At 54.4% G+C, this 19,923-nt stretch overlaps 2 protein-coding genes across 10 annotated transcripts in view; one reads left to right on the forward strand and one right to left on the reverse strand.

Moving 5' to 3' along the window:
* The first annotated feature begins 2,922 nt into the window (after positions 1 to 2,922).
* Positions 2,923 to 18,777, forward strand: Cyp17a1 (cytochrome P450 family 17 subfamily A member 1). 5 transcript variants are annotated; one of them, XR_015440707.1, is made up of 10 exons: positions 3,194 to 3,584; positions 4,748 to 4,886; positions 5,074 to 5,303; positions 6,228 to 6,314; positions 6,621 to 6,836; positions 7,027 to 7,196; positions 7,524 to 7,627; positions 12,761 to 12,891; positions 13,270 to 13,725; positions 18,079 to 18,777. XR_015440707.1 is itself a non-coding variant. In XM_004866454.4 (8 exons), exons 1-8 carry the CDS (start codon positions 3,285 to 3,287, stop codon positions 8,022 to 8,024), a joined length of 1,530 nt encoding a protein of 509 aa, XP_004866511.1. In that variant the 5' UTR covers positions 2,923 to 3,284; the 3' UTR covers positions 8,025 to 8,145. The 5 variants fall into 5 exon arrangements, 2 of the variants coding, with proteins under 2 accessions (XP_004866511.1, XP_012921555.1); XR_206136.4 differs by lacking the exon at positions 18,079 to 18,777 and having other exon boundaries at positions 13,270 to 15,363; XR_002389766.2 differs by lacking the exon at positions 18,079 to 18,777 and having other exon boundaries at positions 13,275 to 15,363.
* Positions 14,305 to 19,923, reverse strand: part of Wbp1l (WW domain binding protein 1 like) — a 48,787-nt gene continuing 43,168 nt past the window's right edge. For all 5 annotated transcript variants that reach the window (XM_021245506.2, XM_004866455.4, XM_021245504.2 and 2 more), the window contains 2 exons: positions 18,753 to 18,914; positions 14,305 to 17,570 (listed from right to left, as the gene is read on the reverse strand). In XM_021245506.2, the coding sequence (XP_021101165.1) occupies positions 16,864 to 17,570; positions 18,753 to 18,914 (869 nt within the window). In that variant the 3' untranslated portion in view covers positions 14,305 to 16,863. The remainder of the gene's footprint in view (positions 17,571 to 18,752; positions 18,915 to 19,923) is intronic.

A 19,923-nucleotide genomic window follows, 5' to 3' on the forward strand; every position in this document is an offset into this window, starting at 1 on the left:
CTAGTGCTGAGAAATAGTTCTCTGTATGAATATATTTCACTTTGTTTATCCACTAACCTGTTGATTTGGGTTATTTCTGCTTTGAGGATATTATGAATAAAGCTGCTATGAATATATATATACACCTATGTCTTTATGTAGATTGTTTTCATCACTTCTGGATAAATATCTAGTAGTAGAATAATTGGATCATACAGTAAGTATTCAGCTTTTTCAGGAACTGCCAGAGCATTTTACATTCCCAACAGCAGTGTATGACTCTCCCATTGCTCTACTTCTGTAAAAGTAGGGAAACACTGATGTTGTCATGTTACCACAGTGACAGCAGCTACCTGTGGTGGACGGGCAGGAGGCCTGCGTGGCCCCTGCCTCCTGATGTGCATGCTTTGTGTGACCCCAACTTGCAAGTGTGGACAGAATCTGTGAGGTGCACCTGATTGCTAGTGTGTGCACAAGTGATGGGAGTTACATGACTGTTGCCTGAGACTGTAAGTCTGTCTTGCTGGGTCTCTCTCCCTTGCTGGCCGTGAGGAGGAAGCGGCCGTGTTGAAGAACTCTAAGTCCAAGGAACTGCAGGCACCATGTAGTCACCAGGGGCTGAGCTTCCAGCTGACAGGGAAAAAGAAGAGAAGCAGGGGAATGGGAGGGGTGGAGGAGGAAGAAGCTCTTGGTTCGACACCCAAAGAGAACTGAATGTCAGTTATTGGGTGTGTGAGGTAGTAGGCCCGGCCCTGATGGAATCTCCAGAACCCAGCCCTGGCCTACACCTTACAGCAGCCTTGGGAGACTGAAGGCCCAAAAGTCTGGGCTGGATCCCTAATCCACACAAACAAGGCAATCAACAAGGAAGTTGAATTCCTGCTAGTTTAATTGCTCTTGTTGCTGAATTTATTTTGTTTCCCCATCACATGTAACCAAATAGGTCTCAGAGTAAGGTCCTTAGACTCAGGCCTTGTACAAGGTAACCAGGCCTAGATCTTTGTATTAAGTAATTAGACCTCTTGGTTTGGAGATACATTGTTTCATTATTAAATCTTGATCTTTGTATAGGGTTATTAGATTTTTCTGTTTTGTAAGTATACTTTTTTGTTTGTTTGTTTTTGGAGACAATGTCTCACTATGTCATTCAGGGTGGCCTTGAACTCACTGTGTAGACCAGACTGGCCTTGAACTCGTGGTGATCCTTCTGCCTCAGCCTCCTGAGTGCTGGGATTACAGGTGTGTGCCGCCACGCCTGGCACAAGTATACTTTTTTTTTTGGTACCAGGGACTGAACTCAGGACCTTGTGCTTGCAAGGCAGGTGGTGGAATCACTGAGCTAAATCCCCGGACCACAAGTATACTTTTTGATAAGTATTTTTGCCATTAATCTGATTATTCTCCTGCTGCTTGTCTTTTTCTATTGGTTCTTATACTAATTTATGTTTCAAAGGAGCTTTTGCTAGAATTATCTTGTTTTGTTTTTTGAATGTATAAGGGAGTATTCCATAAAGAATGACAGAATCATATGCATAATAGTCTCCAATTCAATTCGTGCTGACAGTCGAAGGAAGGTCTATGAGGAGAAGTGTTACCCTACAGTCCTAATGGCACCACGTGGAGCAAATCCCTTTCGTTAAAGGCAGCTACCCAACATTTTCTTACTTATTATGACTTATTGATATTTTTTTTCTCATATTATCATCTAGTGGTGTAACTGTATTCCAAAACTCTTCTTCACCCAGTGAAGAAGAATTTCTAGAGTCTCTAATCTAGTTTCTAGTTTCTATAATTCAAAAAATGTCCATGACCCAAGAGGCATGGGGGCAGTGATCAAAGTGTGTTGTGTGCACTGTGAGCAGGTGCACAGGTGCAGGAAGAGGGTCTGAACAATTTGACTTCTGGCAAGGGAGTCACATCCCACCAGAACAGAGCTCTTGGACACACCAGTGCCAAATTGTGACCTCAGTAGTGCTTACTGACTGGTCCCTTAGGAAATATAAAAAGTGACAATATGAGGCTTGATAGAGGTAGTCCATTCTTACAGAATCAATTCCTTACCAGAAGTCAAATTGTTCAAATTATTTAACTAGGGTATATTAACACAGAGAAAAAAGTAAATACACTACCTAAGAGCCGGTATGCTTTTAAAATAATTTCTTTAAAGGGCCAGGGATGTAGCTCAGTGGCACTGCTCCTGCCTTGCAAGTGCAAGGTCCTGAGTTTGATCCCTGGTACAGGGGAAAAGCAATAATAATAATGATTTCTTTAAAAACTGTTAGCTGGGTGTAGGGGCGCACACTGGTGATCCCAGCCCTCGGGAGGCCGAGGCAGGAGGGTCACAGGTGCAAGCCTAGCTGTAGCAATTTAGTGAGATCCTGTCTCAAATAAAAAATAAAAGGGCTGGGGAAGGGGCTCAGTGAAAGCGCCCTTGCCCACCACGCACAAGGCCGTAAGTCCAATCCCCAACACTGCAAAATAAATAAAAACTAAGTTTAAAAAGATACATTTTATGTTATGTGTATTTTAACATAAGAAAGGCAATCTAAAAATAATTAACTTGGGCCGGGGATTTAGCTCAATGGTGCCACCGCCTGCCTTGCAAGCGCAAGGTCCCAAGTTCGATCACCAGTACCAAAAAAAAATAATAATAATAATTAACTCACTCAAGGTTATAGAGCTAGAAAGTGGTGAGCGAAAACGTGACTTCACACCTCTCTGACTCAGGCCTGCCCTCCCCACACCTGGCCACCAACCACTGTCCCAGAAAGAGCAGCTCCCCAGCCAGGGCTAGGACATCTGCGTTCCTGCATTCGTTCTCACTGTTCTCACCGGCACTGTCTTGTGTGAACTTACGTAATCTGACCTCGGCAGGCCTTTCCTCGGCCAGGTGTTAAATGATGACACTGTGCAGCACTGCTGACAGGCCCTGCTAGTTATCCCTGCTGACATCGTTATCTGTCCCATGGAAGCCTCGAGCCTGGATTGCTGACCCAGAAGCCATCTGCCGCTGGCTCACTCGGCCCTTCAGGGAGGAGACCAGCTGTCCGGGCTTATCCAGCTCCTCCTCCAAGGGATGCCTTGGGCTCGGGCCAGCCCTTGAAGAGGCCTCCATGCCCCCCTCCTGGTTCTGGGATGGGGTCATGCCGGGCTCAGCTCCAAGACAAACTTTCACAAGCCAAAAGATAACCCAATATCGAGGCGAAGATCAGCCTTTAAAAGGTCTCTTTTTCTCCTTGTGCTCCATCCTGCTGTGGTGCTCCTACCTCACAGCTGTCTGTCCTGCCTGCTGACACCCAGCCACCATGTGGGAGTTTGTGGCTTTCTTGGGGCTCATCCTAGCCTGTTTCTTTTGGCTCAGACAAAGGTCTCCTGGTGCCAACTACCCAAAGAGCCTCCCATCTCTGCCCATAGTGGGTAGCCTGCCATTCTTTCCCAGAAGCGGCCACATGCACATCAAACTATTCAAGCTGCAGAAAAAATATGGCCCCATCTATTCCTTCCGTATGGGCTCCAGAACTACAGTGGTCATCGGCCACCACCAGCTGGCCAGGGAGATGCTTGTCAAGAAGGGGAAGGAATTCTGCGGACGGCCCCTGTCACTGGTAAGCATCCCATCTTCCCTCCCCTCCTACCGCACCAGCCTGCAGACAAAGCAGGAAGAGTGAACGGAAGGCCTAGGGGCCGGGGAGCCCTACCCCACTCACCTCACCCTTGAACTGGATGAAAAGCTCTCTGGGTCTCAATGGAGAAGCTGTGGAGAAACCACATAGCCCTGGGCCCACAGGAGTGTTCAATGCAGAACCAGTGCAAATGTTGCTCTTCATGAAAAATGGGGGCAGAGGTTACTTCCTCATGGGAAGGGGCCAGGGAGAAGCATCCATGCTCTTGGCAGGCTGGGATGGCTATTTGCCCAGAACTGTCCCCATGGCTCGTAGGGGGGCTCCAGTGGCATCTGGGGGCTTGCTATTGGGTAGCCATCCCAGACACACAACCACAATCCCACCCTGCACCCTGCTGCAGAGTCCTCCCCTGCACATCCAGTCAGGACCCCCAGCCTCTCAGCTCTCATCAGACTAAGGCTGACTGCTTCTCCTTGAACCAGTCAGCCAGAGGGGCTGGCCAGCTTACCTCTTGCTGCTTCCTCTCAGGAAGCTAGCCTGTGGGTTAGAAGGTGGACAGGAGAGACTTGGGGTCTGTTGTTGCCGCTGTTCCTCCGGGAGGAGGCACCGTGGCCCAAATCCAGCTTGGGTATGCAGAAAGAGAGCACTCTCCAGTCAGGGCCTGTGGGTGGGCGTGCAGCTATGCAAGGAAAAGCGAGCAGCAGTGAGACAAGCTGAGCCTTTAGTAGCACTTGGAGTCAGTAAGGTAGAGAGGTCTGGGCAGCCTTCGGTCTCACAGCTTGCCTGTTCCTTGACCTCAGAACTGGCATAGTTCAGAGAGCATATCCCATCCACTCTGGCTCCATCCTAGTCAGAAACTGGAAGAGGCGTGTAGAGGTCACCCCACCAGTGAACGAACCCAGAACTCCCGAGTTCTTGCTCAAGGTTCTACTGTCTGTCCTGGAATCAGGAGTAGGGGCCTTAGGGCCTGTCCAACCACGATCTTCTAGTCCAGGCAGAATGGACCAGGGGTGTCCCCACATGGGGGTCAGCATGGCAGCCACCTGCCTTCTCCCCAGGAAGAGGAAGGGGCTCAGGAGGCCCAGGACAAGTGGGTGGATGGGTGGGGGGGGGGCGATTCCTACAGCCTTGCCTACTCTCCAAAGATGAGTTTAGACCTCATGTCAGACAAAGGGAAGGGCATCGCCTTCGCTGACTTCAGTGCCACGTGGCAGCTGCACCGGAAGCTGGTACTAAGCACCTTTTCCCTGTTCAGGGATGGCAACCTGAAGCTGGAGAACATCAGTAAGTTCTGGGGCTGGACGGTGGAGCCAGGGCTGGACAGGGAGGGACCTGGAGGCTTGTGGAGGGCTCGGTCCAGCCTTTCCTGGGGACTGCTGCCATCTCATGGCCGCCTGGGATCCGGCTAAGATGCTGGCAGAGGGGCCAAGGTTGCTGCCTCGCACCCCATCTCCCACCCCTCTCTCCTCAGTATGTCGGGAGGTTGGCGCATGGTGTGACTTTCTGGCCACCCTCAATGGACAGGACATAGATTTGTCCTTGTCAGTCTTCACAGCGATCATCAACATCATCTGCACGATTTGCTTCAATATCTCCTACAAGGATGGGGACCCCGAGTTGGTGGCCATAAGGAGCTTCACTAAAGGTTTCGTGGAGAACGTGAGCGAGAGCAATCTGATGGACATACTCCCCTGGGGGAAGGTGAGGATGCGGCCAGCCTCACACAGGTGGACAGTGTCCCCAGCTCTTCCTCCTTTGGTGGCCCAGCTCTAGACCCGCGTTTTTTCCTAAGCACCTCAGCCACAGTGATCTCTCCCTCCTCTGCCTCTTTACAAAAATAGCTCTGGCTTTCTAATTGTGCATCTCAGTACTTGTGACAGTCACTCACTTGTTTCTCGACTGCCGTGTGGCAGAATTCAGCATTCTGTATGATTCATCATTTGATTCCTGTCAGAGGCGTGTGGCCCTATCACCACTGTGCACACGGGAAAACAGACTCAAGCAGGTTAAGCAGCTTGCTCGGCTTCAGACTCATATATCACTTATTTTATTTTATTTTTTTGGTTGTAGTAGTGATTGAACCCGGTACCTTCACACTGAACTACATCCCCAGCCTATCTATCTATCTATCTATCTATCTATCTATTTATTTTGGTATTGGGGATCTAATTCGGGTCCTTGAGCTTGGGCAGCAGGAGGTGAAACCACTGAGCTAAATCCCCGGCCCCAGCCTATTTATTTAAAGATAGGGTCTCACTAAATCACCAAATTGCATGAGCTGAGCTTGAACTTCCAGTCTTCCTGCCTCAGCCTCCCAGGTTCGGGGGGATTACAGGCATGCCCACTCTATCAGCTGACGTTTTACCTTTACACAGCAGAGTGAGGTCTTGATGTGTGACTGAATGGGCGGGGCAAGGGAAACACCCTTGCTTGGAGTTGTCCAAGTTGCCCCTCCCTAATGACCCCGTGTTCTGTCCCCAACTTGCTTCCATTGCGGCTCAAGGGGAGGTTGGGGTGGGAGCTGTCTTGAGACAGAGAGCTCGGCTCAGCCTCTGGGAGAGGTTCTCACACCTGAAAGAGAGAAGTGGAAGAGGGGTGGATCTGACATTTCTTTTTTCTCCCCAGATTTTCCCCAATAAAACCATAAAAATGATAAGGAAATATCTTAAAATTCGAGATGTAATGCTGAAGAAGAAACTGAAAGAGCACATGGTAGGTGACAGAGCAGACCAAAGCCAGGGAGGCTGACAGTGGCCCAGGTGCAGGTGGAGGGCAGGAGCCCCGCAGCTAACAGGTGGAGAATGCGCAGGACGGAGACCAGCCTAACTAATGAGCAGGGAGGTGGGGACTGAAGGGTCAGAGAAGGCACACATGCACCCCCACAGTTAAAGAGGGCCCAGGTTACCTCCTCCCTCCACAAGCTTCAGGTCCTGCCCAGCCCACCCCACTTTGCTAGTATAGGATGGAAACAGGGCAGGAAGGTTGCAGCAGGGTCTTCTCTTCACTTCCCTAACCCAGGAGAAATTCAGAAGTGACTCTGTCACCAGCCTGACAGACCTCCTGATCCAGGCCAAGATGAATGCAGACAATAACAATTACGGCCTACAAGAGGATTCAAACATGTTTTCAGATAGACACATTATCACCATCTTGGGGGACGTCTTCGGGGCCGGTGTGGAGACCTCTGCTTCCGTCGTGAGTTGGATGGTAGCCTTGCTGATGCACAACCCTCGGGTGAGCTGCCTCGCTGCCTGGCTTCCCGTCCACCTCAGACCCAGCCGTCAACCCCAGTCTGGAGGGAGGGAGAGGCGGGCCTCGTGGGAGGCGCTGGGCATGCACTTCCGGTGCGGCCCTCGGCGTCCGGGCAGGCCAGGCTTCCCTCGGGCTTACCCACGGATTCCATGAACCTTGGTCTGGCCCTCAGGTGAAGAAGAAGATCCAGGAGGAGATTGACCAGAACGTGGGCTTCAGTCGTACCCCGACCTTCAGTGACCGGAACCAGCTCCTCATGCTGGAGGCCACCATCCGAGAGGTCCTCCGCATCCGGCCAGTGGCCCCGGTGCTCATCCCGCACAAGGCTCTGTCCGACTCCAGGTACTTTCTCTAGGGACTGCCAGGGTGCTTGGCAGCCCGGCTGGCCCCATCCAGGTCCCGATGAGCACACCACTGCGGTCAGGCGTGTACGCACCCTGGGTCCCGCGCTCGGCGCTCCCGCCCGCAGCAGCACTGCACATGCGCACACGGCGGCCGCCCGCCCGGCAGCCCCGCCAGGGCCCGGGGCTTGTCCAGGGCGGCTGCGTGCGGACTGACCGGCCGCAGCTGGGAAGGAGAGGAGCTGGGGGGGTCGAGAGTCCCTCCCCGGAGGGGCCAGCGGGAAGAGGGCACTCGTCCTAGACCCTCGTCCCTCTCCTCTCCGGGCAGCCTCGGGGAGTTCGCCATTGACAAGGGCACAAACGTGGTTGTCAACCTGTGGGCTCTGCATCATGATGAGGAGGAGTGGGACCGACCGGACCAGTTCCTGCCAGGTGAGTCTGCTCCTGAGCGGCCTGGAGACCCCGCCCCCGCCCCCGTCCGGCCTCTCCACCGCCGCGCCCCCTGCAGCCGCGTCCGGGCTGGGCTGACGCCCGCCTTCCCCCAGAGCGCTTCCTGGACGCGGCCGGGAGCCAGCTGGTCACGCCGCCGTCCGGCTACCTGCCCTTCGGGGCTGGGGCGCGCTCCTGCATCGGGGAGGCGCTGGCCCGCCAGGAGATCTTCCTCATCATGGCCTGGCTGCTGCAGAGGTTCGACCTCGAAGCGCCGGACGACGGGCAGCTGCCCGCCCTGGAGGGCGTCCCCAAGATGGTCTTTCTCATCGAGCCCTTCAGAGTGAAGCTCAGGGTGCGCCAGGGCTGGAGGGAGACCTGGGCTGAGGGAAGCGCCTAGAAGCGGTGGCTGCCAGCCCAGGCCCGCACCGCGGCTCCCACTGCGGGCGTCGTCCTCGCCCACCCTCCTGCCTCCCTGTCCAGCCCGCAGGCGATGCTATAAACGGAGCAGGTTTCTCTAGCGCCCGCCTAGCAGCTCCTTCATTGATTCACTCACTCACTCACTCACTCCCTGTCTCACTCGATCGACGAACACTTCGCTGAGCACGTGTCACGTGCTGGTGCTGTCCCCCGCCAGGACCCACAGGCCGGTCCTGTGACGCGCGCAGTGTACCGAGGGCTGACATAAGAATTCCAGGCCTCTGAGGGCTTTGAGAGTGGCAGGCGTGGAGAACGGCCGGGGCGAAGGTGGCGGGGATGTATCCCCGCCGAGGGAGAGGAGCAGAATCTCAGGCTGGGAAAGGGGCAGCTGCAGTGGGGCAACGGAGTGGGAGGAAGGCGACCCGCCGGCCTCCCTCTGTCTGCTCGTGCTTGGGAACCCTGTTTGCTGGTGGAGAATGGGCTCTGGAGCGCAGGATGAGATGGGAACCGCAAGGGCAGCAGGAAGGTGACAGGCGGCTTCAGACGTTGGGTTTACAGTCAGAAACAGCTACAGATCTTGTTCGCTTCGATCCAAACAGACCACAGTGCAGCTCCTCAGGGGCTTGCTTTGGGTCTGTGCAGCCCGCAGACTGGCGCCGTCTTGGTTCTCCCCCTTCCTGCCTTGGGGTAAACACTGCCAAGCCTGCTGCCGCAGGGCCGGGTCCTGCCCCTTCTCCCCTCGCACAAACCCAGGAAGCCTGAAAGAACTACTCGCTGGAACGTGGAGCCCGGCTCCTTTAAATCTGAAAGTAGCATCTCTAACGGAACAGACAGACCAGGCTTAGGTCGTCCCCGCTCTGACTAGACAGAAGGTTCTGGAAGGGCCAGCAGGGCAAGTCACGGTTCCCCCTGGCTGTTTTCTGAGGAAGAAAACCAAGGGAGCCCCAAGAACAAGGGCAAAGGCTTCAATTATAGCGGCACCTTCCTCCTTGAAGAGCGTTGGTGACGGCAGTGGCAGCAGACTGTTTGCTGCTCTCCCGGCTTCAGCCGAGCCTTGCGCCTGTCCTGGGCGTCATGACAGGACTCTCAGGCTGCTTGGCTGGGAAGAGCGTCTTTCTGAAAAGTGGTGTCTTTTCAGAAAATAATCTCACGAGGTCTGACTTCTGCCCTTGATGGAAGGGCTTGTCCCCACCAATCCACATCAGCACACCCACACCCCCTTGAGGCGCCAAGTGAATGCCCCCTCGACACACCCAGGTCTCCGGCCCACTGCGGCTTCCCCTTAGCCCTCAACTCTTGTGTGTGGTGCTGCGCCCCATGTGCGTGGCCTCCAGAAGGCTGTGGTGTACCAGGACAAGGTCGCTGTTTCTGGAGTTCGTGACTGAGCCTCCTCGTTGCTTCATCCTGCAGAGAGGCGTCTCAAGTAGGACTTAGCCAGACTCCCTGCCACTGGCTCACTGGCCCCACAATGAGTAAATAAACTGCATCCAGGGAGCCCAGGCATCTGGCAAAGCTGCAAGGTCTTTGCCAAGGCGCCCATCACTGTGGTGGCCTCCGTAACCAGCAGAGTAGTGGCGAATAAACGTGCAGCTCTCTGGGTGGCACCCTGACCTGTTCGCCAGCAGCCACTGGTGCGATGTCACTGAATGGCTAGCAGGGAGGCAGCAGTCTGTGCCCTGTGTCACGCCGAGCATGGCACACTCAGCACTGTGCAGGCTGTCTCCTCTTGTGTGCCTCTCGTGGACTGGGCTTCCACAAACCTGGGTGAGATTGTCTCCCGCACACCTGGGCTGCAGGTGGGCCGCTGTGACACGGGTCTGTGTGGAGACAGGTCTGCTTTCTCCGGCATCACCAGTGAGAAGCGCACTGTGCCGCACCAGGAGGAGATGAGAACTTCAGCTCCATTATAATCTGGGACCGCCAGTGAACACACGGTGTCAGGCTCTGCTGTGGGCACTGCCGGCATGGAGGAGGTCTCACTGCACAATTATTTCCATCAGGCTGACACATAACCCCTTCAAAGGCTGAGCAACACGTAGTGAGGTAATTTTAAAGTGATGTTCCAGGGCCGGGGATTTAGCTCTGTGGTTCCGGCGCCTGCCTCACAAGTGCAAGGTCCTGAGTTCGATCCCGGGTACAAAAAAAAAAAAAAAAAAGATGTTCCACATACTTATTGCCTTTGTTTCTAATATATTCAATCAAGGTTTGTAAGATTTGGTTATTGGTGGTTTGATAAGCAGCTCATCAAATTCCTGAACATTTAATAATCAGTTCTAGCCAGCCGTGGTGTCGCACGACTGTAACCCCAGCACTCAGGAGGCTGAGGCAGGAGGATCACTGTGAGTTCAAGGGCAGCCTAAGGTACATAGCGAGCACAATGATTTCAAGGCCAGGCTGTAGCGTATTGAGACCTTAAGCTAGAAGAGCCACCCCTCCCAGGAGAAACGGACTATCCCTGTCCTTGGGAGCAACAGCTCCCACACATCCCTGCGCAGGGTCCTTCCCCAGTGACCTGGGTGTGTTCCTGTCAGCCTCAGGTGGCCACGAAGCTGAGGCCAGGGGGCCCCTATCTGCAGTCCCACAGATATGTGCCCCCCCCCGCAGGGCGGGTCCAGTCAGCAGAGTGGGGTGACGCTGGACAAGGAGGACCAGGGCCCCGGCCTCAGCCCTGCTGCTAATTCCCAACCTGTGTCTCCATTTGTAAAGAGGGGTCACTTAGGTGAGAGCTGCTTGTTCACTGCCAGAGGCTGTGGAGGCGTCATTTACTGAGTGACTGTGGGCATCTACCTGGCCTTTTTCTGTGTGTGTGGTACTGGGGATTGAACCCAGCGCCTTCATACTGATCTGTGTAAGTCCCCAGCCCTTGAGACTGGTTCTCACTAAGTTGCCCTGGTTGGGCTCAAACTTGCACTTCTGCCTCAGCCTCCCAGGGTGCTACACTTGCAGGCTACAGGCATCCACCACACCTGCCTACTTGGGTTGCTTAAATTTCAATTTTCAGCTGTGTATGGTGGCACACACCGAGGAGGCCAAGGCAAGAGAATCACTGTGAGTTCGAGGCCAGCCTGAGGTACATAGTTCAAGGCCAGCCTGAAGTACACGGTGAGACCCTGTCTCAAAACAAAAACTAAGTTTTCCTACCTGTAATACTGGGGTATAGTACCAGGGTGCTGGGGTTTGTGTAGATATGAGAATCAAACACTGTATGAATCCAACATGTTTGGTGCCTTAATATTGACTTTACCATCAATTTATCACTCAAATCCAAAAAATAATTCCTTCTCTGAGGGTTCTACACAAACTTCCAAAAAACTAGCTTGGTCAGGAGTGGAAGGAGGTCCATGCAGAGAGGTCCTCCCTGCGGGGGGACCTTCAGGGCTGGGCAGTGGTGGAGTGCCCAAGGGCACAGCTTGGCACGGCTGTCACAGAGGGTGTTTTATAACATTCTCCAGCAGGACTGGTTTTCTTGAGTCTTGGGGACAAAACATGAAATGGCAGAATATTGAACTGTGGTGAGAATGAGAAATTTCACATCTAACAAAAATCAGTTCCCCCTCAGACACACAGGAAGCTCTGGTTTTTTCCTTCTGCTGTGAGGAAAGCTCTATTTTTATCTCCTCTGAGGAAGAGCAAAAGACTCTTAAGGAAAAACACAAAGAAGTTCCAAACAGCCCTAACCTGAGCAGGACAGGCGTCCCAGGTGCCCCTCCGTGCGGAAGTGAGCCTTAGCTCTGCTGTGCGCCCCTTCCGGGCGGCCTGGATAGTTGTGGAGCCCATGAGGTGACGTAGCCTATGGGGGAGCCGGAGGAGCCAAAAGCAGCTCCGGAGGAAATGGTGTCCGCCGCCACGGTGCCCCTGGGCTCCCACTCTTCCCTCGGCCCTCAGCCCGGCCTACTTATGGCTACTGTTTACTGCCTGGCCTCTGGGACCCAGAGACCTAGCTGTGAACCCTGGCTCTGCTGCCTGCCAGCTGTGCTGTGGTGGGTTGTGAGTTCAATCCTGGCCGCCTCCCTCAGAACCACTGAAGCAGCGGAAGGTGAGAAACTGCACTTACTGAGGCTTGGCTTGGCTTGTGTAAACATCAGTAAGGAATACAATAATGACCAATTAAGTTAAAACCTTTTTATAGCCCACTTACCTGTCCAGCTCCATCGCAGCCAGCACCTAGAAAGATTTGACTGCCTGCTGCTTTCCACACCATACACAAGGTCTCCAGTTTTAGGCTTCCCAAGCATTTTTGTGCTTTTCAGCACCTGGCACACAGTAGACGGTCAATAGTCTGCAGAGGAAACATTTGCCTAGCATTCCCTTCGAACCTGTCTTCACTGGGCAAGTGCAGAGTTACCTCCTCCAGGGAGCCTGCTCGGATCTCAGCGGGGCTGGGTGTGTCCAGACGGCACCCCGTGCGTGGCTTCGTGGTGCTGACAGTGCCGTAAGCCTTTCTCTCCAGACCACAGGTAGCTCTGAAGAGGAGCCAGGCCTAAGGGTCTTTGCATTCCCAGTGCCTCCCACAACAGTGCTCCATAAAGGCTCGAGCTCAGGGCGGTGTCATCTGTCCCCCAGCCGGACCCTGAAACCCAGCCTCCGAGACCTCAGACTTTCCCACCAGGGTCAGCCAAGCCCACATCCCTGCCTGCGTCAAACCTTGGGTTTTGCTTCTTGGTTGAACATGAAACGAGAATGGGGAGTTTCCTGACACTCTTGTTCATCCTACAGGGCACTGGTAAGGTCTCCCTGGAACTTGGTCGCTTGGGGCAGCAGACAACCAGTTGTCACTTGTGAGAAATGAGCTCAGTGATCCAGGAGCCTGGGCATCAAGGGACACGCACAGCCTCTGGAAACACTCTGTAAGCGCCTCCCATTCAGACATTAGCTTTTACAAGGGTGGGAATGGGGCTGGGGATTTAGTTCAGTGGCACCCTGCCTTGCAAGTGCAAGGTCCTGAGTTGATCCCTGTTATCAAAAAATAAATAAAACAAAAAGGTAGGAATGAGCCCTGCACGGGAGAACACGCCTGTAATCCCAGCCTTCTGGGAGGCTGAGGCAGGAGGATGACAAGTTTGACCCCCAACCTGAGCAACTTAGACCCTGTCAAAAAAAAAAAAAAAAAAAAGAGCCATGGATATAACTCAGTGCAAAGGTCCTGGATTCAACTGTTAGCACTGTAAAAAGGAGGGAGGGAGGGGAGGAATGATGCACACCTTCATTCTCTCCTGTGGTTCCAGAACAGAACCACCCCTAGATGGTACATGCTCCACTGCGGTCACCGGGAGCCCGGCAGGAGTGAAGCAGCCACCTGTCAAGACCCCACCAGCCCAGGGGCGAAGATGCGGCCAAGGCTGGTCAGGCCAACTCTGGACTGGCAAAGACACTGGGGCCGGGCACAGACCAGTCCGGGAGGGAGGGCGGTGCCCACTGCCGCACCCCAGGGACCCTGCGACTGCTGAGCCTCTGCTTGGGAAGCAGGGGCCTTTCCTGGGAGCTGCCAGGTTGTTCACTCCAGCCACCGGCAGGCAGCCCAAAGAGAAGTCGTGCCAAGGCTGTCCTCCTTCTGGGGCAGAGGTGGCTGGCCGCAGTTTCCCACTGCCTGGGCGCAGGGCCTGTGTGTACCTACCTGACTCAAGTTCTAAGCAGGGCCGTTAAGCAAGGAGGAAAAGGACAAAGGATGTCCCACTGTTCTGGTAAGGAATCAAGGTCTCAAACTACCTGCTGCTCCCCCGACCCCGGTCCCTGAGCTTCACCAAACTCCCTCTTACCTTGGGGATTAGCAACTCTCACACCGGCACCTTCCGTCTTCCTAACTCAAAGTTCTAGAGGGCTGGGCTTTGTCTCGTGTGGTTAGTTTATATTTCCTCAGCATCTAGCACAGTGCTTAGCACAAAGCAGCAACTCAATGTGCATTTTGTATATTAAATTCCAAGGCCTACCACCCATCCATATTTCTATCCTATCAGCACAGGAGACCTCTGAGTGCTCACTGCCTCTCAAACATCACGCTTCCACTGTGGGGTATCTGAACCTGGCTCTCTTCTCACCCTGTTTTCGGGGCTTCATTGGGTATTCCAAGAACCAGTTTGAGGGAAAATTCCTCAGAACAAAGTGTGGACCCTGGGGCGTGATCCAGCTTGTGGTTTCTGTCTGGGCCAAGACCCTGTTGTCAAGTGTCACTCAGTGAGTCTGTGTGGAGAAAAGTGCCAGCGATTTGGGATCTTAAGTCTGAGAAAGGAAAAAGGAGCAGAGTGCTACAAGCAAGCGCTGGAGAATTTTTGGGATTGATTTTTAATTGAGGTTCTCACAGTGGTTAGAGCCACTCTGTCTTTAGAACAATCACAGCACAGGAAATGTGTCACCAAGACTGCCCAGAAAAGTGACCAGCTGAGTCTTATTGCTTAAAATACACAGAGTCACCAGAACTGACAAGTGGTGATACGCCTCACACGGGAATGTGTCTGGCTCTGCTAATCTTCCGACTGTAGCACCGAACCTGCCACCAAATGCTCTTCTCACTGAGCTGGAAGCAAGACTCCATCACGTTGGCCCTGACTACACCTTCCGTTCCCCTTGCTCCAGCAGGCAGCCCCGAAGCAGTCCTCAGCCTTCGGGGAAAGGAACAGGGAGGGGCAGGAGTCTCCCATTTGATCAGTCAGCTGAACAGATCAGTTTTGGTAAGACTTGTTCTCCTCGGAGACACTTCACTGAGTGGTCTGGGATGGGTGGAGGAAGAAAGGTGTCTAGGCTGCTCATGGCTGGCCCTGGCCACCACCAGCCTTGCCCACGCCCCAGCCCTGGCAGTGTCTGCTGTGGCCTCCTTCCATTCTGGGCAGGCCCACATCTGGGCCACAGCTGGTCCAAGCGGCCACTGAACAAGCAAGCTTGTCTGGAAAAACACCTTTGCGTTCTGTCCCGAGGTGTGGACAACCCGACACCAGGGAGGAGGGGCAGTGGAGGGAGGTGGCAGGCTTAGGGTATAGCTCTATCAACAGGGAACAGAACACAGGCCTGAGTCCACCAAGCATGTGCAAATCGCAGTGAGGAGGAGGAGAGCGGAACCTTTCCTCCAGCGCAGCTCTCGACCACTGTGGGGCTGCTGTTGGCCGTGCTGCTGGGCACACCCAGGCAGCCAGACGTTTGTTCGGTAAACATAGATGCGTAGCATAAATTACCTTGAGAGGGCCATGTCTGCTCTGGATGTGTGTAGGGTGAGCAGAATGGCTGCCATCCAAAGTATCTTCACAGGAACACAGGGCTTAGGCTGACTGACAGACACACAGACACACACACACACACACACACACACACACACACACACACACACACACGTCATCCAAAAAGTCATTGTGTACAGATTTCACTTTGTTCGACATGGATTTTGGTTTTGTGGAATCCAAAGGCAAACACTCCTTCACTTCACACCCTTGGATTTGTCTGCTTTGTGCATATACGTTTTTTTCATTTTTTTCCTTACTGTAACATCAACACCTGGTCTGAATATCATGGTTCAAGAGCAGGGAAAACCAAATGTTTCCTGTGAACAGGACTGGTTGGGGAATGTAGTTTCAGCTGCTTGCTTTCTCCTTTAGAGTGTTCCTAGCAAAATTCAATGGATTCTCTGAAGCCACACTATATTAAGAAGGAGCCTGCCATCCTGCTGGAGGCTGCCTCTGCCCTCCCAGCCGGCAGAGGCTCTTTACCCAGGCTACAGAAAATGAGTCATTGCACCCAAGGGGGCAGGGACAGGGCACGGACACCACAGATAACCAAGGTACTTCTTCCCAGTGGTCAGCTTGAAACACACGCAAACAACAACAGAAGATGTACTAAGAGTGAAAGAGAAAATACTGTGAGAACAGCCCCCAGGCTGCCCAGGCCCCGGCTCGGGCAGTCTGTGTGTTCAGAGGGACAGGGAGACATGTTCCCAGCCATGTCCCTGCGGGCACAGACCAGGGCAAAGAGGTGCAGAAAGGGCACTCGGTGCCCACAGGTTGGAGTCGGGGCCTCCTCTCAGGGCGGTGCGGCCACTCCTGGCTCAGGCAGCCACGTTTATACAGGCTTACACAGGCCACCTGCCTAAGAGCCACTGATTTCCCTTGTGCAGAGGAGAACTCTTGCCTGCCTGCTGCTTCTTGGTGGCTTGTTTGTAAAGGAAAACTGAAGGGAAGGCAGTGTAATCTCCACACCCACAGCAGCCCACAGCCAGCAAGGCTGCTGGAAGGGCCCTGAGGCGGGGTGAGGCAGTGCACTGACCTCTCCCTGGGACTGAGAGGACACAAGCTCCCGCCAAACCTCCAAACCTGCCCGACAGCCTGCACCCGCCTGAGGAGTGAGCCCCCGGCTCTATAGAACACTGGCAGTCACAGGCGACAACCCCAAGCCTGTCTCTGGGCCTTCAGGGTCAAGACAGTTGCCTCTCCTACACAAAGAAACAGCGAAATTCTCTTAAGACTAACCCCCAGAGCATGAATCCTCTACCTCATCAGAATCATCTTGGGGAAGTCCCAGCCCTTCCTTGGGGGCTTAGACTCATGCCTATGCCCCAGGCAGGTTGGTGAGCCAGGACTGGTCAAGGAGGAGGAGCGGTGGGGTGGGGTGTGAGGAATGGGTCACAGAACCTACTTCTCAGCTATGCACAACTCTGTGCTTTCCTGGGGGAAGGCGTCCACACCCCAAACTGGACCTGGAGAGGCAGGAAAACAGAGGAGAGGAGAGGAGAAACAAACAAAAAGAACAAAGTGGCTACACCACTTCCTCCACAGTCCCGTAATGCTTCTCTCGTGGCTCTCCCTACCCTGCACCTTTGCGGGGTCCAAGCAGGCTCTGCTCTAGCTGGGGGAGCCGCAGTTCTGGGAGCTGGACGAGTCCTGCTCGTTGATGGTGTTCAGCAGCAGGCACGCAGGTGGCCGAGGCAGGAGCATGCGACCCGGCTCTGGGGACTGCTCTTCGGAGGGCTGGCAGAGCCCTTCCTCCTCGTCGGCAGGAGGCCGCACGTGGCAGCTGTCGCAGAAGTCCAGGGACCCGTCCAGAGCGTCGTCGATGAGCGTGCTGAACTCCTTGAGGTCGTCGTCGTGGTGGCCCCGGCTGCACACACACACCTCGATGCCAGAGTCCCCGGTGAAGCGGCGATGTCTGCCGGCCGTCTTGTCCTTGCTGCCGCGCTCCGAGCTGTAGTCCCCCAGCAGCTCCTCCTTGCACTCCGAATCCCTGTCTGGGAAGGCCGCCAGATCCAGCTCCCCCAGGCCGGCCTCGGAGCCACTGGGCTCCACGCCAGGGACTTTGGTGGCTGGTCGGTCAGCGGGCATGTCAGAGGGCTCAGGGTCGGCGACGCTGGGGGGTCTTGTGGCGCTTCTGCTGGGCCCGGATGTGGGGCTGCTCTGCGCCCCAGGGCAGGGGGAGCCCCTGGGGGGATCGGGGCCACACTGAGGAGGCAGCTGGGGCTGCTGTAGCTGGAAGGCACTGTATGGCGGGGGAGGAGTTGGAGGCCGGCTGACCACTTCCTCATAAGGAGGTAGTAAGTAGTTTGGCAAAAACCCTAAAATGGGAGGTGGGGGAGAAATTACTGCCCTGGCCAGCGTCCCAGGACAGGCTGCAGAGTTCACAATAAGCACACACTGTCCCTTCCCACCCTGCAGGACAGCCACCAGGCGTGGCCACAGGTTTTGGCCAGGAGAGGTTGTGGGCAGGAGAGGGCTTTGAGCAACTGTGTGGGGAGAGAGCCCAGTCTGGAGGTGATCTAAGCTAGTGGGACACCCAAGAACCCCTCATCCTGCTTCACAGCAAGGACTCCCTGCTACCCAGGGCTACGGCACAAGGTCAGGCAAGTGTGCTGGGTGGACAAGAGGTAACTGCTCACGGTGGACCTGTGTCCACAGGTGCACGGGTGGTCTCGTGTTTCTCGCTCGACTGAGTCTCGTCTCACCTTCGGGCCTTACAGTCAGGGACCCTAGCTTAAGGCTTCTTGACCACCACCCCCTCCTCCAGATGCACCCCACCTTGGGCCTTTCCCTGGGAGGCTAGAAATCTGTGTTCTCTTGCTCTAGTGTGGCTGGGGTGGTCTGGAAGACAAATGAGCTTCAACTCAACTCAGATCAAGAGCAGATGGGAAGATTGGCAAAGAAGATGCCTCTCTCATCCAAGGCCATGAAACCTGCCAGGCGAATCACCAGAGGCACAGTCATCTTGTTATAACAGTAACTACTGGCATTTATCAAGCACTTATTATATGCCAGGTACTGTGCTAAGCAACTGACCCTTTTATTCTGCAGAACACACTGCAGAAATGCTTGGGATAAACTGCCCAGCTGGGCCTTGAGAGCCACTCGAGGCCATGGGTAAAGAGCCCCGGAGGTCTGGTCTGGGGGATGCTCTTCAGGGAGGCCCCGAGCTGCCTGGTTCTCAGGAAGTCCTCCCACCCCTACCCCCAGCCCCTTTCCGGGCCACCTCTACTAGGCCTGTCACGTTCCAGCACGCAAACGGGAAGAATTCGCGCCACGGAGCTCCGACCTCAGCTCACTCATAGGCCGTGCCCCACTCAACTGTCTGCCCTAAAAAGAAACACAAACTTGCTAACAGGGCCAGAACTCGGCCACTGTGAGCCTGGGAACTGCCCTGTGCCTGGACTTCCGGACATCCGCTCTGTGGGGAAAGGGGGCCACACCCCCGTGCCAGAGGGGCTGCACCCCAGGGGCAGGGTGTGGTGGCTTTCTGTACGTACTGAAATAAAACGGCAGTGCTGAGAAGTTGTGGGCTTCCCGGTAGGCGATCAGGTTGATTTCCCGCTGGCGCTGCTGGGCCTGAAGGCGGTGCTTGGCTCGGCGGTGGTGGCAGACGCAGCAGCAGCTCAGGATGATGATGATGGTCCACACGAGCCAGAACCCTGAGGGGCAGGACAGAGGTGGGTGCGTGAGCACCGGCTGCAGCGGGCAGCGCACCACCGAGGCAGCCACACTGCTGGGCCTCACCAGGTCCTGCCGGTTAAGCTGTCTGTTCCCGAAGGGACAGAGCAACAGGTGCCGAGTGCCAGGCGGCAGGGCAGGGAGGACCGGACAGCAGATGGTCATCCCAGTGCCCGCTGTGGCCATCTTTGAGGAGGGCAGTGTCCTCCTCTCTCGAGACCTCGCAGAAAATGCTGAACTTGCCGGGGCCTGTCTCCCCCTCTTCAGGGCTCAGATTAGCAACTGCAAGGGGCTTCAGACGTGCCCTAATAAAGGAAGGCCAGGGCTCTTTGTTACCCATGCTTCCGAAGTACAGGCAGGGTTGAAGCCGGAGGCTAAAATTCTAACCGCCTCAGGCCCACCTCCTCCCTAGGGCCTCTAATCCTGCTCAGTCGCCTCCCTCTGCCAGTCCACTCCCAGCCTGCGGCAGGCTCAGGGCTCCGCCTCGCCTGGAGAAGCCTGCCTCCTCCTCCTCCCTGCTCTGGGGAGGGAAAAGAGCACAAGGCCCAGAGCCCTCACGTTTCCCACATTTTGCCTCAGCAAACCCTAATATAAGAGCCCCTCCCCAATTTCCAAATGTACACCGAAAAGGCTTTTAAATATTTATAAGATTAATGAACAATTTTGCTCAAAAATTGAGCATGCACACACACACATGGAAAAAACAAAAACACATCTTTAAGTGGTGGGATTATGAGAAATTTAAACTTTCTTCTCTCAGATTATGAAACGAGGGCCGGGGATTTAGCTCAGTGGTTTCGCCGCCTGCTGTGCAAGGACTTGAGTTCAATCCCCGGTACCAAAAAAAAAAAAAAAGTATGAAACTAGAAACAACTTAGATTTAAAAGGTATCTGTGACTAATTTTATCTTTACTGCCTTTTATTTTTTAAATTAATAAATGTATTTCTAAATAGGTTTTAAAAATTCCTCTGGGAGTACAGTCATACAAT

This window comes from Heterocephalus glaber, unplaced genomic scaffold (genome assembly GCF_053883595.1).
Source record: "Heterocephalus glaber isolate CG9 unplaced genomic scaffold, H.glaber_assembly_v1.0 deba00001498, whole genome shotgun sequence".
NCBI lineage: Eukaryota > Metazoa > Chordata > Mammalia > Rodentia > Bathyergidae > Heterocephalus > Heterocephalus glaber.